This window comes from Onychomys torridus, chromosome 7, assembly GCF_903995425.1.
Source record: "Onychomys torridus chromosome 7, mOncTor1.1, whole genome shotgun sequence".
NCBI classification, from domain to species: Eukaryota; Metazoa; Chordata; class Mammalia; order Rodentia; family Cricetidae; genus Onychomys; species Onychomys torridus.
This window is the reverse complement of record NC_050449.1, coordinates 10,780,610-10,799,038: the sequence shown is the minus strand read 5'-3', so window position 1 is coordinate 10,799,038 and position 18,429 is coordinate 10,780,610. Positions and strand designations below refer to the sequence as shown.

At 42.6% G+C, this 18,429-nt stretch overlaps 1 protein-coding gene across 1 annotated transcript in view; it reads left to right on the top strand.

The window, feature by feature from the left end:
- Hephl1 (hephaestin like 1) overlaps positions 1–18,429 on the top strand; it is a 67,737-nt gene that overhangs the window by 13,651 nt on the left and 35,657 nt on the right. The window contains 5 exon segments of the mRNA XM_036193807.1: positions 2,240–2,484; positions 10,718–10,930; positions 11,517–11,696; positions 14,361–14,615; positions 17,335–17,503. Coding sequence (XP_036049700.1) covers positions 2,240–2,484; positions 10,718–10,930; positions 11,517–11,696; positions 14,361–14,615; positions 17,335–17,503 — 1,062 coding nt within the window.

The window sequence follows — 18,429 nt, the reverse complement described above, 5'->3', positions numbered from 1 at the left end:
GGGCCCATCTAAAACATACAGGGCAAGAACAGCGGATATGTGTTCTCAGACCAGAGAACGGGGTTACGCAGGCAGACCTCCAGACCAGCCTTTCCTTCTTCTTGGTCTCCATGACTCTTCTTTCCTAAAGCTCCTGAAAGTAAGTTCAGGGGGAACTTATTTTAGACATCACTTTGTGTAGAAAACCTCTCCTAACCTCTTCCACCCGGTACACAACCTCTGTTCTCACAAGTCTCCCTCCCCAAATGGAGCTCCTGCAAGGGCTGTCTCCCCCCTGAATCCTGAGTACTGGGGCCAAGGCGTGTCACAAGTGGTGTGTGTTGGATGAGTACTGGAATGAATGCACGAACATTTCAGGACTGTCCCAGGCTGGCCTTGACCTCTTGCACCCACAAAACATCTACACTTAGAAACTCTAGAATTTGGGACAAAGCCTGCTGTTTGGGGGGCAGTGCTGCTGGGGCCCGAGTTCCAGGCCACTCATATAGACTGAGTGTGGAGTAACTTCACCTTCCCTGGAGAAGCTGCCATGGCCATGCCACAGTGTGTGACTACCTCTCACTGGCCGCTTGAAACTCTCTCTTCTCATTGCTTGCTCTGTCCACAGCCTATGGGGACCTTCTCACGTCTTCTTTCCTCATAAGCATGCTCCTTCTTTGAAGTATCCATACTTCTAGAAAAGTTTTGCCTGAGCTCTCAGACTTCATCAGAGACGTTTCGTTGTTCATTGCTGGCAGTTAATGGAGATACTCACAAGTGATTAAAATGTAGAGTAACTGTTTGTGGAGTGCTCAGCCAAAAATAGGATATCGATATCATCCCTACACACACACACACACACACACACACAGACACACACACACACACAGAGACACAGACATACACAGACACACAGAGACACAGAGACACAGACACACACTGAGACACAGACACACAGACACACAGAGACACAGACACACACAGAGACACAGACACACACACAGAGACACAGAGACACAGACACACAGACACACACACACACACACACACACATGCACGCACGCACGCACGCGCACACAGCTCAGGAAACATCACGGGGGAGGGCATGAGAAGACTGTGAGCCACAGATCGGGAATTCCAGTATTGAACTATCTCAGCCTCTGTGGTCACCTGTCTAAGACTCGCACAAGATCAGGCCAGTTAACATTCCTGCATGAAGCAGGAAAGGCTTATGAGCCCTCCCCTGAATGGAAGCTCCAGTGACAGTGAATGAGAAGGAGAGAGAAACATGTTTTCTTTAAGGGTTGTGGCCTTAGGTAGTCAGCCATGCTCCAGGGGATGGTCCCAGACCCAGGGGTATACGGGCAGCATAAAATGGATCTGGTCAGCTATAACATTTTTTAAAAGAGGACATGAATTTGGCAAGTGGAATGGGGGAGGTAGGGCTGGATCTGGGAGGAGTTAGAAGGAGTGGGGGTTAATATGATCCAAATACATTGAATGCACACATGAAATTCTCAAAGAATTAATGAAAACATCATATTAAAAAGGAAAAGGTGTGCCTGTGTTTATCAACCACTCAGTTAATACTGGCTTCCCACTGCTTCATCTAGTACTTCATTTCCCTGTTAGAATCCCTTCTCACCCACAAAGCACTGGGCACACATCTAGGGCACAGTATGTGAGAGCTGAGTGAAAACTGGAGGGAGGGGCTGGGGAAATGGCTCATCAGTAAGTTCTTACCGCATGGGTGGGCTGTGCTGGGAGCTGGAGGCTGGCAGATCACTGTGGCTCACTGTCTACCAGCCTGTTTGAATCACCAAGGTTTAGATAACAGCAAGAGACCCTGTGGATAGTGACTGAGGAAGATCCCTGAGGCTTGACCTAGGCCTCCATACAAATGTTCACATATGTATACATGGGCCAGCACAGGCATGTACACCTGAGCACACTACACAGACACACACAATTAACAAGCAAATAAATAAAAACTGGAGGAGATCCTGTGGCCTGGAAGGGGTGAGTGGACAGTGCGACTTCAGAAGGCTTTGCTCTGTTTTCAGTTTGGCTGTGGGTACTGTTTATGTCTTTTGACTTGTCAATCAACCGAACCTCATTTCCACACTGGCAAAGTAAACGTAATCTTGCTGAGTCTACAGAGGTCAGTGATTATGTGAACACCACATTGATGAGCTTTGAAGGACAAACTGTGCAGGGTCTCCTTGAACTGCAACTTAAACGTTCTCCTTCTCACTTCCAGACTTGCAACCCTATTTCTCGAACGAGGGCCCAACAGGATAGGCGGCATCTACAAGAAGGCAGTTTATAGACACTTCACAGATGGCAGCTACTCCACGGAGATCCCCAAGCCCCCCTGGCTGGGGTTCCTGGGTCCCATCCTGAGGGCAGAAGTGGGTGATGTGATTGTTATCCACCTGAAGAACTTCGCCTCCAGACCTTACTCTTTGCATCCTCATGGTGTTTTCTACAACAAGGATTCAGAAGGTGATTCTCCCTTTGAAGTGTGGTCCTGACTAGTCTTGTTAAATAAAAACCTGGAGTCAGATATTAGGGTGAAAGCTGAAAGATCAGAGAAGCAGAGCAGCAGCCACTTCTTACCTCTATGAAATCTCAGACCAATTGAGGCTGAGATTCTGTCTCCACCTGCCTTATATTCCTGTCTCCACCTCCCAAGTGCTGGGATTAAAGGTATATGTTACCACTGCCCAGCTCCGTTTCTCTTTTAGACTGATTCAATCTCATGTAGCCCAGGGTAGCCTTGAACTCCTGATCTTTCTGCTTCCTCCTCCCAGGTGCTGGCATTAAAGGTGTATGCCACCACTGCCTGGCTTCTGTGTTTAATTAGTGGGTAGCTCCACTCCCTGATTTTCAGGCAAGCTTTATTTTCAGAACACAAAATATACAACATTTTCCCCTTTTTGTCTAAATAAAAAGCAAAGGTTTTAACTAACAGAGAAAAACTACATACAATAAGTACAATAACTATCAACAAATGTATAAGGCAATAATTACATTAACAATGCCTAGTTCATTAGCATTTGACAAATTTAAAGAAAATACTCCATAATCTACTCTATCATGGTGAGTCCAAAGTGTTGTACCTAATTTACTTTCTATCCTGATTTGTATTACCAACCCAAAACTATCTTTTTATGTCTCTCAACCATATATACTTTACATCTCTTTAGTGAGTTTCTTTTCTGAGTCTGGTAACAAGAAAAACTATAACTATAACTATCTAGTCTTCAGCTTCATCATGGACCTAAGACTGATATAATATTACCTGAATAAACAGGAAGTGTAGCACAAACAACTTCCAAAACTAAGAAATGACAGAAACAGCTGGCTGCCTGGACTGTCACCCAAGGTTCCTCTGAAACACTCTGGCTTACAGGCCTAGAATATCTGACAGACTTATCTGTGAGCCAAGATTTTTGAAGGACTGTCCTACTTTGTCTTGGCAAAGTTTGGCAGTCACTTTCTTTTGAGTCCTGCTTGTCCATTTGGACAGCATACTGTCAGTAGTTGAGGCAAGGGCACTTTCTTGCCCAGTGACTAACTTTCACCACAAGGAAAGTAAACTCTATATAGAGTTTCTTCAATGCCCATCATCTTCTCTGAAGTAGATTGGTATTGCCTGGAGCAAACATGTCTCATTGTCATAAAAATACTTATGTTATTAAAACATCTTAAATGCCATATTCTGTAGATCTCTGAAGTGTCTGAAGACTACTTGTCTATCTAAAATACATCTCTGTTTGACCTTGAAAACATACCTAACATGACTGCAAGTTTGATTGTTACAACTAACCTGAATTTCTTTATTATTCTAAATAGTTTGTAATAATAACTTTGAAGGACTAAAAATTTACATTATATTGTTAAATGAGCTGTGTAGGCACAATACCTTTAACAGGAGTAGAAATGCATGCACCATACATTCTAAAAACAATAACCTAAATTTGTGTCAATATATAAAAATCCATATCAATGTAAAATATTTAAAGCTAGTAGTTGCTTTTTTGGTTTAAAATTAGATTCAATAATCTACCTTTTATCCTATCATTTCTATAACACATATACAGTGTAACAAGAATAACCTCAAATTTGTATCAATATACAAAAAATCTAAGCCAATGTATACTGTCTAAAACTAGTAGTTACTTTTTAAAAGTAGATTAAATAATCTACCTTTTTATCTTATTTCTATATTCCCCTCTTTTTCTTTTTAGAATGAGATCCTTGAATCTAATCTCCTCTGTTCAACTTTTTTCCTGATCATTACCAATAACAACTTGTAACCAACCATCTTAAACAATGACAAATATCCATAACTACTGAATGACCAAAAACCACCCACTCCAGCTCCTGGGAATATGGATATCATGTTCTTAAAATTACTTTCTGCTGTCTCGGGGTGATGGCATCTTTAGGGGACCCTGAAAAAATTGGGATAATAATTGTGAAGTTCTGGGAGAGCTGGCTGTGTCATTTATTGTCTAGTCTCCTTGTAATGGGAAAGTGCAGGGCTTTGTCCTGGCTAGAGTAGTCTGTGAGGCTGGATCATCTCAGCCGGCCATCTTGAAATTGTCCTGAGCAGGTTGTAGTCCACAGCCAGTCTTTAGGTGGTGGTTGTCAGTTTAGCGGTGTTACCATAGTCCAGGTGGAATTATTGCTGTGGAGCCTCATCATCTTTTTGGAGACTTCAGAGATCACAGTAGGCCAGATTTTCCCTTTACTAGGTAATTTTTTCCAGGTAGTTTTCCCTTCTTCTTTGGGTGCTTATTTGTCCAAACTATTTAAATTCCTCAAGATGGTTGTTTTTATTTTCCTGGAAAGACAAAAACAAAACCCCGCCCCAACACTAACTTTGGAGAGGTTCCCTTTTGGAAGTTATATCTTATCAAATGAAAAGAATTTGTTAGTTTTATAAATTAATTTGGAGTGAATGGTCACACTTGTTAATAAACTGTCGTCTCTCCTAATCAAGAGGTCTCTTTTGTTCAAATCTAACCTTTATAATATTTGCTTTATGGTTTCTCCTGAAATTTTTGTTTTATCTTCTAAAGCTGTTCTATCATCTAGAACAGTATGATTTTTTACAATAGGCATTAGGTCCTCCTTGGAAGGAGTTTTCCCCATGGTGAATGACTGGACCAAATTTGACACAGGGGCCTTTGAGAGGCTTCCCAAGGCATTCCCAATGGCAAAGGGTTACCCTGTCTGTCCCTTGTTGATCTGCATTCATTGGTCCAATGTCTGCCTTTGCCACATACTCCAGAAGAGGGGAGCTTTCTGTTTGGATTATTCTTAGAAAAAACATTGTTTCTAGGAATGCCCTGTACAATCCCTTTTTAGGTGACCTTGCTTGTCACAATTGAAACATCTAACATTTTGATTTTTCTCCAAGCCTTTGGAAATCACCTCTCCATCCAAGCATCACCATGGTTATGCAATTCAATGTTGACTGTATCTCAGATCCATTCCTCTATGGGTGCTGATCTTGCCTTTAAAGGCCTAATTACCCTTTTGCATTGTGAATTAGCTTTTTCAAAAGCCAAACATTCAGTTATTATTCGTCTAGCTTCTGAATTTGGTATCATTCTATATACAGTTGAAGTTAATCTTTGTAAAAAATCAGGGAAGGTTTCTTTTGTATAATTTTAGTAAATGACTCAGTTCTCTTTCTGACTTCTTCCATGCTGTCCCAAGCATTCAAAGCTGCTGCACGGCATAGAGCCGGGGTGTGGACATCACATAGAGACTGTTTGTACATCAGCATCCTTCTCTGTCACTGGGGCCTTGCTTCTATTTCGCCAGCCAAGAACTCCAATTGAGACCACACAGGATGTAAGAGCATGCTGATCTAATGATCACTGTCTCCCTCAGCTCTCTCCTGCTTCCTTTCTGTTTCTCTTCTTTATTCCCTCTGTCTTGAGTTTCCTTCCCCTCACTTTTTTTTTTAAAGATTTATCTTATTTATTATGTATACAACATTCTGCCTCCATGTAACCTTGCACGCCAGAAGTGGGCACCAGATCTCATTATAGATGGTTGTGAGCCACCATGTGGGTGCCAGGAATTGAACTCAGGACCTCTGGAAGAACAGTCAGTGCTCTTAAACTCTGAGCCATCTCTCCAGCCCCCTCCCTAACTTTTTTTTGAGGCAGAGTCTCATAAGGCTAGGGCTGGTCCTGCTGCCTTCACTCCCAAGTGCTGGGGTTCCAAGTGGGCAACATCACACCTGGTTTATGTGGTGCTGAGGACTGAACACCAGGATTCACACCTGTCAGAGGAACAACTGAGCTACTTTTCCAGCCTCCTTTCTCCTTTATTATTGACCTCACACAGGGTTCTGAACCAACCACACCCCCTGAAGCTGACCAGCTTTCCTCCATGCCCTTTAGTAGTGTCTGGGAAAGCAGGTAGCCTTTCCTGTCTGCAGTCACAGTGTGGGCTGTGGCGTGGCTGTCTCAGCTGCTGCCTCTGAGGTTTCCTTTGTGCAGCATTCCTGTCTTTCTTGACCCTCAAGAGTTTCTTAAGTCCTCATTAATTTAAAAAAATGAAGCAGTGTTGTGCTAGACTTTTGAGGTACAAAGATTTTCCAGAGGTTTTATATCTATATCTATATCGAATCGATATAGATATAGATAGTGTGTGTGTGTGTGTGTGTGTGTGTGTGTGTGTGTGTGTGTGTGTGTAACGGTGTTAGTTTTTCATCATGGTAACAAATACTTAAATGAACCAGCTCCTATAGAGAAAGAAAAGATTTATTTTATTTCAGCTTTCAGTTGGGGAGGTTGTCGTGATTGACTGGCCCCGAAGCTGTTGGGCCCATGGGGAGGATGCAAATCTCCATATGGGCACGTGGCCTAGTAAAACCACTCCTCCATGGGCAAGAGGGGGAAAGACAGAAGATAGAATTGAGTCCACTGTCCCCTCCAGTGACCTGTGACTGTTCCTTCATAGTCCAGTGACCTCAAAACCTTCCATTAGACTCTACCTCAGTTCCACCAAAAAAAGTCACCTTCCCTGAGGAGAACAAGCCTTTGGGGGCATTTAAGGTCCACCATGAAATGGTCACCCACTTTCAGGTACCTCAGTTAAGCCAGTTAAGATAGTTTCTCATAGGCATGTCCACAGGCTTGTCTCCCTAAATTCTATCAAGTTGACAATGAACACTGGCCATACTATCTACCATACCACATGGCCAGGCAGGTAGCTCAGGTGACAGAGTACTTGCCTAGCATGCATAAAGCACTCTCTGATTTCTAGCACCTCATAAAGGTGATGTACACCTATAATCCTAGCACCTTGAAGGCAGAGGTAGGAGGACCAGGAGTTCAAGGCTAGCCTTAGATAAATGGTGAATTTGGGACTAGCCTGGGCTACATGTTCTCTCTCTCTCTCTCTCTCTCTTTCTCTCTCTGTTGGTTTTTTGAGGCAAGGTTTCTTTGTGTAATCCTGGCTGTCCTGGAACTAGGTCTGTAGACAAGGCTGGCCTCAAACTCAGAGATCCATCTGCCTCTACCTCCTGAGTGCTGAGATTAAAGGTGTGTGCCAACACTGCCCAGCTATAATCTCTTGATTATTGAGCATTTATAGTAAAATTCTCCTTTGGAACAAAGCTCACACAGTGAATCAAAGAACTGTGATTCATACCCGTATGTGTTACATAATAAAAGCAAGAACAGGGATCTCAGTTGAAGCTTCAAGACAAGGCCCACACCTATCAGTTCTCTTCACCTCTGCTCCCATGTCTGTCCATATGCAGACCCTGTCTTACTTACAAGGCTTTGGATAATGACACCACAAGGCAATGGCATGGACTCATTCTTTATTCAAAAGATATGTGTTGAGCAGCCTCATAGTAGGCACTGGTATAGATCCTGTGGGTACAATCACAAGTGAAAATAAACCCTCATCTATGGCTCTTATAGTCTAACATGAAAGCTGTAAGTAAATCAAATGGTTACATTCTGTATGTGCCGTTTATACATATATTTTAAAATGAGCAATGTTAGGACTAAACAATAGGCAATGTATATGTCAGGCACAGTGATAGGCTCTTTTAGATGTTTTGTCAATAAGACTCCATGAATTTATGTGGTAGGTACTTACTTTTCATTATTTTATAGTCTGAAATTCTTTTAAAAAAGGAGATTCTGGTTCATCTAGCAAAGATATGATAGAGAGGGCTTGATTCTAGGCTGTCTAATTCCCATGGCTTTGCTGCCCTCTCTCTGAATGCTTTGAGAACTGGTCTAGTTCCAGGGATTCAGGGCTTGAGCCAGCTGGTGCTGACTGTGGAGATGCGCGAAGAACACTCTGGACTTCCATCTCTGCACTTGAGAAAGGATGGCTAAGTAGGGGCAGTAGCTAGCATTGGAATCGAGATGGAAAAGATAGCGCTCACCACAGAGACAAAGATTCAGAAAACCAACTAGATGCTGCAGAAGCACACGTGACAGAGGGTGACAGTTTGGGTGAGTGCTGGGATGGTGGGGGCGGCAGAGGGCTCTGTGTGCTTCAGGGAAGAGGAGGGCTTTGCTCCAGACCTGAGGCTGAATGCTGGTGGTGCCTTCCCAGGCTGAAGAGCAGGCATAGCTGCTGACTAAAGCACCTAGGGAAAGGCTCTGTTTGAGAAAATTTACATCAGAAATGTCACATAGGAGGTGTCAGTACAAAGTGCAGGTATCTTAAAGCAGAGGCGACTGGTGGATGGCAGGGAGAGGAACTGTCATGCCCAGTGGGTCGGCCGCAGCGGTGCAGGGCTTAGGAAAGTGAAGGCTCTCTGATGAAAGGCAGGTGGAGGTGAAAGAGCTATAACTGACTGAAGAGAAAGATCAGGAAGATGATGAGTCTGCCAGAAGCGTCGAAGTGGTTTAACTTTGAATAAAAACAGCCTTGTCAAAATACCCTTACCTCCTATCGAAAGATGATGCAAAACTCATCTTAAAAAGAAAGGATGTTTTTGCACCTATTCTTGAGAACACTGAAAAATGTAATGTATTATGTTGCTGAATAATGCCCATATGACCACCTCTTACATGATTTTTTCCCTCAGAGCCTCTCACTAGCAATTGGTAAGTTTCCTTTTACAGAAAAAGAAATAATATAACTTATTTATATTCTCTAATATACACCAAGTCTATATCTAATAGTATAGCCCAAATACAACCTTTTTCCTGACAGGATCTAACTAATCCAGAATTTCTTCCTTTCTTCTTTAAAGGAAAATTTCTCTGGTTCTACCAACAGATATTTAGGTATTTCTAGCTTTTTTATTTTTTTAAAAATCTTTAAGTATTATGTGTCATATAATTAATTTTAACACTAAAATTTATTGAAAGTTGATATTGAAAAGAAATTTAGTTGAATTAATAAGTATAAAAGAGGTCCACAGACTCTTCTCAATAATCTTGGTAGAAAGTCAGACATAAATTCACTCACATATGACTCACTCATTTGGGAAAAGTGCTTATGAAATAGTACTTTAGTACATACTAGATCAGGTTATGCTGAAGAACAAATGTCTGGATGAAGATGTAGCTTAGTGGTAGAGCACTTGCTTGGCGTGCTCCAGGTACTGAGTTCCATCCTCAGGACCACTCTACTTGGCATATGGTATAACTATTGTTTTCTTCTGACATCCTTCTCCAAACATCAAATTACAATTTTATGATAAAATATGTTAAGAAAATAACATTAGATTTGGACCCTATCTCTTCTTAGGCTTGCTGTCTTATCTGAATTTGACTTGTAATATGAATCTCATTCATAAGTATGAGGTCTGTATCCAATTCATGTTGGTGAATGAGCAAATGGGTGAGTGAGTGATGGGGATAGACCAGGAGCATGTCCATGTCCATCCCACCCTCTGTCCCTAACAGGCCTCCCTGCTTTTCAGTAATAGGGAAAGTCCTCCTGGTCCTTCAGGTCCCTTGAGTCCCATCTCCATTATGAAGCAGATCCATTATCATCTGATGATGATAACATGCTCAGATTGGTCACTTGCTTTCTGCAGGCATCACCACACTGTTTCATGCAGTAGACTTTCCTTAACCGAAAAATTCCATGCAGGAATCTTAGCTTTAAAATGTAGCTCAGAGCAGCTCTACACACCTTACTCCTGTGCTGTTGACATTCCTAGGTCTCTGCTTGTATATTCTGATCCAAAATTACATTCTTCACATACTTTGCTTTATTCTTCAGCTGTCCATGTGTCCATAATACAAACCCCAGACTGTCTTACAAGATGGTAATGTCTTTGGAAGCCAGGAGAAATCCTAACCCCCCTTTCTCATCTCTCGTGACACCCACATGGGGGATGAATTTGTAATAAGTCCCCAAGTGGTGCTCATTATTTTCTTCACTGCTTGTCTGTCTTTTCTCAAGACAATGGCCAAGCGAGGGGAACCAAACTCCTTTGGACTGGTACAGCAGGGCCATCAGCATCTTTATTAGGAGGACTGTGCTTCTGGGAGAAGCCATCTATTATGTATTTCCTCACTGAGTCCTGCTGACTGTGCAGAGGTAGATCTCAGTATCCTGGCTTTGCTGGTGAAAACCAGGGCACAAAGAACTCAGCAGGCTTCCCCTCACATTCCACAGCAGATACACTTAAACCCGTTCACATTTGGTTTGAAAGTTCTGCCCTCTCTGTTGTAGCATGAAATCTCTGGGTTTTAACAGCATCTTTTCTTTTGTGTGAAAGGAGCCTTGTACCCAGATGGGACATCTGGAAAGAACAAGGATGATGACATGGTGCCCCCTGGCCAAAACTACACCTATGTCTGGCCGGTGCAAGAAGAATATGCACCTGCCCCAGCAGATGCCAACTGCCTGACCTGGGTGTACCACTCACACATTGATGCCCCTAAGGATATCTGTTCTGGGCTGATTGGACCCCTACTGGTGTGTAAGGAAGGTAGGCAGTCTCTCCACCCCCAAAGCTTCTGTGCATGAATGGGGAGGGTGTTGAAAGTGTGCATAAGATTCAGGTCTTGCTTCGTTACTTTCCTTGTTTCAAATAAGATGTGAGTCTTCCACTAATCTTCTTGTAAGCAACATGGAAAGTCATGCTGACACTATAGCAGAGCAGACAATTCAGACACTCTTCACAAATCATGGCAGAGTTCTGAAATCCATGTTTCATATTGTTTAATAAAAATAAAATTCCATAAGACCACATGGAGGAGAGTAGACAATGGAGTCGACTACCCAGCGATGCCTTCGGTTTGCTCTTGTTGATTCCATGTGTCTGCGCTGTCTATAGTTGCTCCTCGGGGAATGGCCAGGCGTCCAAGTCCTCATTGCTCAAGACTTCTGCCTCGTGACTTTTCTACAGTTCTGGAATTTGCAACAGAGCTGGCTCCTGCTTGTATGTTGTAGATGTGGGTTATTTTGACCTATCTCTATCAAGCCTACTGAACGCTGTTGGCAGGAGAGACTCCTCACTTGGGTTTAGTTTACCTCTAACTGCCTTTTCTTCACTCTCTTGGTATTCCTAAAAGGTGTACTGAACAGATACTCAGGGACAAGGATTGATGTAGATCGAGAATTTGTTATCATGTTCACTCTTGTGGATGAGAACCAAAGCTGGTACCTGGATGAAAACATCAGGCATTTCTGCACTGACCCAAATTCCGTTGACAAAAGTGATGCTGTTTTCCAGAGAAGCAATAAGATGCATGGTGAGTGTATGCCATGCTCTCAGAAGCACAACGGCGCTTTCTGCATGATTAGGTATTTCAGAGAAGCAAGACGTGGAAACCCTGGGCCTTATTCTGCAAGATGTGTAGATTCAGAAGACAGTGGTTTGAAAGTGACATAAGATAAAATACACCTTGAATCCCAATAATCTGAGACAGGGCAAGGCCATGTACACAAGCTACATTGAGTATAATGGACAAGACAATGGCACAGAAAACAGAAGGGAAACATTATCATCAGGAAGGGACTGGGCACTGAAGTAAGCCCAGAGGATGGATGGATTTAGACTGCCAGAAGGGAGAATAAAAATCTCACCATATAACAACTTTCTGCTTATCCAGCAACTACCTTCCAAGCCTTTGCCAAATTCTCAGAACCATGTTGTATATGGAGTTTAAAGGCATGCTTGTGAATTCATTGTCTCCTGGGCATTCTTTCAATCATCAAGATTTAGTGAGCATTCACTATACACCTTGTGTTCACTATGAACCTTGTGTTCGCTCAATCATAGAAATCATAAAAGAAAGAGAAGGAGCTGCAGCATGTGAAGCAGGCAGAGTCTGAGGTCAAGACCATCAATGACAGACTGAGGCCAGGGGGTAATCTGTACCAGAGAACTGCCTGAGAGAGCCTGAGCAAGAAAGCCCACAGTCATTGCATTTCCACTCGGCTGCCTTTGCTTTTAACACACAGGCCGGCAGGCCCATCAGTCAGCACACACACCATCTCTTGTCTAACATGTCCTCCATCTTCTCTCTGGTGATATTTCATCAATCTTGTATGTAGTGGTGCTTGGCAAGTGTTTTAAGAGGGAGGGGAAATGAAGGACAGGAAGCAAAGAAAACGAGGAAGAGGGGGTGGACAGGACCTGAGTGGAAATCATTGCTGGGACCAGTTTTATCTCTGTTCTTCAGAACATGGGGATGCGACCCCAAACACTGCAGAAAACCAGAAAGTTCAAGAATCAGCTACCCATGCAACTCCATGCCATTCAGGTCTTATTCTTTTGTAGTGAAATGCACCCCACAAAGAATAAACTGTGTAAGCAGAATTAACTTAGTCCCCAGGTGGAGCTCCAGGAATCCATTTGTCAAGAAAGAGGAGGGACTGTAGAATAAAAAGCAGTGAGTGTGTGCAGAAGTAGGAATTTGCACATGTTCAGTCCTAGCAAAGGAGACACACCATTTACAGAAGAAATAATTGGAGCTCACTGACTCTAGACTGACAGCTCGGGAACCTACATGGATGGGACCGAACTAGGCCTGCTGAATGTGGATGACAGCTATGTGACTCGATCTGTTTGTGGGGTCTCTGGCAGCAGGACCAGGACTTATCCCAGATGTATGAACTGGCTTTATGGAGCTCATTCCCTGTGGTGGGATACCTTGCTCAGCCTTGATACAATGGGGAGGGCCTAGGCTCTCCTTCAACTTGGTATGCCAGACTTTGTTGACTACCATGGGAGGCCTTACCCACTCTGAGGAGTGTGTGGGGGTAGAGTGGGAGGGAGGTGAGGAGGTGGGAAAAGGGGAGGGAGGGGGAACTGGGTTTAGTATGTAAAATGGAAAAAAAGTTAATAAATAAACATATTTAATAATAATAAAAAATAACTTGACAAGAAACTGATCTATAAAAGGCGTTAAATCAATACAAAGTTTATTGATCAATTAATGTAAATTCACTAGAATGACTTAGAATAAACAGGGCTGTTTGAGTCATTACCATATCAGGAACAATAGCTTTTTTTGTATGTATTTTGTATTTTTTGTATATGTATTTTGCCTGCATGTATGTCTGTGACTGGCACCTGAGGAGGCCAGAAGGAGGTACTGGATCCCCTGGAACTAAAGTGACACACAATTGTGGGTGTTGGGAATAACATCAGGTTTTCTATAAGAACAGCAAGTTCTCTTAAATGCTGAACCATTTCTCTAGCCCCCAAATACTACTTTAATTTATTCTTTGACATTTTCATAAACATATACAATGCATCTTGATCATATCTACCCTACTCTCTACTATAAGGACCTCTGTCCCAACCTCATATCTTCATTTTATATTTCGTTTATTTATTTTTAACCTTCTGAGTCCTATTAACACTGTCCATATGTGCCTCAGCATGCCATGGCCACTCACTGGGCCACCGGCAATCTATCAATGGCTATACTCCCAAAGAAAAGTGACTTTCTCTCCCTCAGCATCCATCAACTGTGAGTTACACCTCAGACACCTGAGTCTCTACCCTTACCTATGCTGGAACTTTTAACTGGCTTAATCTTGTATAAGTAACCACAGATGCTGAGATCATGAGCACAACAGCCATACCATGTCAAAATACCAGCACTTCACAGTTCCACTTCCCATTCTGTCACTCTTAAGTTCTTTCCAACCCCTCTGTCACAATGTTTCCTGAGCCTTTTCAGGGGAGGTTGATAAGATGTCCCGTTTAGGGGTGAGCACTCAGAGCCGCTTGTTCTCAGCACTTTGAGTGGTGAGACTCTTTCATATTGGAGATTGCTACAGGAAAACATTATAGCAATGTCCCACACTGATTGTCCAGCCTTGCTGGTGAGTATGTTGCCAAGGCTTCAGTCCTACTCGCATCTGCAGAGCAGTGTCTTCCACTGGTGTGTTTGTGTTTGCAGCCCTCAATGGATTCCTTTTCGGAAACTTCCCCGAGCCTGAGATGTGTGTTGGTGAATCTGTGTCCTGGCACCTGTTTGGGATGGGGAATGAGATAGACATCCATTCCATCTATTTTTATGGTAACACCTTCATCACCAGAGGGCACCGGGCAGATGTTGTCAATCTCTTCCCAGCCACCTTCCTCACAACAGAAATGATAGTGGAGAATCCAGGGAAATGGATGATAACCTGCCAAGTCAGTGACCATCTGCAAGGTAAGATGGATGGAGACTGTGTGGAAAGGCTTGTCATTGTGCTCTGAAGTAGATTCCCATATGCATTGCAACTACTTAACTATTCAGCATCTGCAGGACACAATGTGCATTTGTTTAGCATCCTCTACAGATGTTTATTAATGGTGTTCTTAAGAATAATCTGAAACCTTTAAGAAACTTAGGAGCTAGTGGTTAGACATTTACAAAGTACACAGAGTGTACAACATTAATTCTCCATGGGTGTGCTTGTAGAGCAGTCTATGGGGCTTCTGAGGAGTAAACTCCTAAGCTGAGCCTCTATGGGAGGGGAGGAAATGGATAGATGAAGGGAGGAAAGACCACACCCACTGAAAGTGCATATATTCTCTTCCAGTGACTGGAAATAGACACAGAAAAGCCCTTACAGAGATCAGGACTCATCCTCACTCAATCTTTCAGTTTCCTTCTGATCATTGTTAGTGCTGTGTCAGCTCAGTTCAGCTCTGAAATGCTTATGAACATTCTTTATATTGATACAAAAATCCATTGGCTTACACTGTTCTGTGCTCAGCGTAGGTAGATGTAAAAAGAAAAAGTTGGCTTATGTGGCTGCTCAATGTCTTGGTCTTGGTTCCTTGAAACAACCCAAAGTACCTCTTCACTTGACATAAGGTTTGTGACGAAGAGTGATGAGAGAGACTAGGAAGTCAGATTGACCCTGCAGGAAGGGATTTAAATGGCCAGGCTGAGAAGGTGACAAGGTATCTGCATGGAGGTGTGATATCCACATCTACAGGCACTCTGGTGCTGTGCTGTGGTCAGCATAGTGGCTTGGGATGGTCAATTTGCACATGCAGAACATATCCCGTGTGTGTGTGTGTGTGTGTGTGTGTGTGTGTGTGTGTGTGTGTGTGTGCATGCGTGGGGGGACTGTGGCCACTGCACCAGCCAAGTAGTAGTAGCAGAGTTACAATGCAATAAGGGTCTGTTTTTAGATGGTGAAAACGGAAAGAAAAAAAAGATGCCAGTGACATAAACCTAGAAGAGTAATGTCTGGTTAAATGTGGATACTACTATCACACGCAGATGCTCATAGTTAGAGTCCTGACATCAGGTGATGTTGATAATACTTTCTTGGTCCCATTACCCTTCTGTAGCTAGTCCTGGTGTCAGTCAGCTGGGTTATTCCCACTAACCTCAGCCCAGTTAATGTGTTCTGGACACTAGTATGGAAAGACCAGATGGATAAGACAGGTTCCAATTCTTTTAAAAATTATTTCCAGGTTTATTTATCTTGTTTTTATGTATATGTGTGTTTGCCTGCATGTATGTCTATGTACCATATGTGTATCTGGTGCCCACAGAGGCCAGAAGGAGTGGCCATATCCTCTGGAATAGGAGTTAAATCAGCCACCATGTTGGTGCCGGGAATTGAACGTGGGTCCTCTGCAAGAGAAGTTAGTGCAGTTAACTGCTAAGCTATCTCTCTAGTCCCTAGGTTTCTATTCTTAATGTTGCACACACTCTTAAATTTGGGAAGGAACTTCCTGATGTATGAATTCCAAATTTAGATTTAAACCAAGACAAGAGCAGCCATTTGAAACTAATATGGCAGCTTGATCTAGCTAGTAGTTGTAACCATAAATGAGTATTTGTATATTGACCAATATAAAATATTTCTTGACTTGCCCATACCCTCAGAAAATGTTATTATAAAACTATATGTTTATGTAAATATATTTTTTAAAAGATTGATTCATATTTTATGTGTATGAGTGTTTGCCTGCATGCATGTATATGAATCGTGTGTATAACATGCTCATGGGGACCAGAAAAGGGACTTTGGTTCCTTGCAATGGGAGTTATAGACAGTTGTGAGCCACTAGATGGGTGCTGGGAACCAAACCTGGGTCTTCTGCAAGAGCAGCAAGTGCTCTTAACTACTAAGTCGTCTCTCTGGTCCCTGTAGTTTGATTTTGAAAGCCAACAAGTTCATCTAGAGATAGCTCCGTACTTTATGAGACAAAGCTGATCTAGTCCACCTCTCTGCAGCCCACTCTCCTACTCATCCATATTGTAGCAGTGTTTCCATGTGAGCAAGCAGAGTGACTTTATGAACCTCGGTGCCTCCAGTGTCACAGACCACACTGGCTTCACCAATGCTCCGTTGCTTACCGCTTCCGCTTGGCCTCCTTTTTGTTGTAACAATTTACAGATTCCTTCTCTTAAACTCCTGGATTCGGAATTGTTGGATCAGAATTGGATTTTTCTTTTTTTAAGCTTCAGACACACACTGCTTAATTCCCTATCAGACACTGTTACTCATCCACACACAGCATGTGAGCGTGTCTACCCTCCATCTGTCTGACAACCCTGGGGATTAGGACTCGTAGATTGTATCAGGCCTATCAATGGAGCTGCATAATTGCAATTAAGATAGAAACCTTTCCATTTGTTTACCAGCTGGTGTTATTTCTTTTCTGAACAACCATTTCTGTCCCTGTCCCATTTTCTATTGGAGATTTACTTTTTTTAAATTTATGTTTAGAATGAATAATTTTTACTTTGTTAATATTTGTTGCATTTAAATACATCAAAACTCTCCATTTATCCTTTCTTGTTAACTTCATTTGTTGTCCAATTTTCTGTATAAAAGTTTAAGATGCTGGTGAAGTCAACTTTGTCCGTTTCCCCTGGGTGTTTTACCTACGCCTTGCCCTGTGTGTTTCCCCGTCTGCAGCTGGTATGCTGGGGCAGTACAACGTGGGTAACTGCAGAAGTGATGTTCCTCACCCCAAGATGCAAGGTCAGCAGAGGCACTACTTCATAGCAGCTGAGAAAGTCCTTTGGGATTATGGTCCCCAAGGCTACGATAAGTTCACCGGATTTCCCTTGAATTCTTCTGGCAGGTAGGAACTCTGCTGGTGTTTCTGATTTCTCTCCAGAGAGGTGTGCAGTAGGTTTTTCCCTATGATCTACAACACTATGTCTCTGATGACAGACATCATAATGTTATAGCTTGTGGACTCCTTATTTTCACTAAATTTTTTCACTCATTTTACATACTGACCACAGTTTCCCCTCCTCCTCTCCTCCTGTTCCCTCTCCCCACCTCTTATCTACCTCCCATCCACTCCTCCTCTGTTCAGAAAGGGGCAGACTGCTGAGAAATGGGAGAGTGATTATTTGTGATTATTGGTTAGGTGGAAACTCTAGGAACCCTCATTCACTCATTCATTAACTAATTCATTCATTCAACTACTCATTTATTCATTCACTCACAGATTCATGGATTCACCGATTCATTTTATCCATCCACAATTCACTCATTCATTTACTCACTCACAATTCGTTCACTTATCTATTCATCATCCATGCATTAATTCACTCACTCACTCATTCTCTTATTCATTCACTCATTCAATCACTCACTCATTTCTTTATCAAACATTTCCTGAGACACTCTTAAGTGCAAACAACAGTGGTCAGGGTCATTTGAGGCCCTGCACTACAGAGGCCTTTGCCCTTGTGCAGCAGTATCAGAGAGGGAATAAGACAACTCTGGATGGAGAGAAGCTGCTGAGGTCTACTGAGGTTCTTGTGTAAACTATACAGCCTCTCCGTCCTTTTCCTCCCTGTCCAATTAAATGCAGCCTTTCCTTTGAAAACCAAGTCTAGTGTTCCCTCTTAAGTGAACCCCCTTCCCTAGCCTTGAGTCTCTGGGCTTCCACAGAGTATTTTTCAAATTGATACAAAAATAATTTTATTTTATGTGTATAGGTTTTTTTGAATATATATGTATGTATGTATGTATGTATGTATGTATGTATGTATG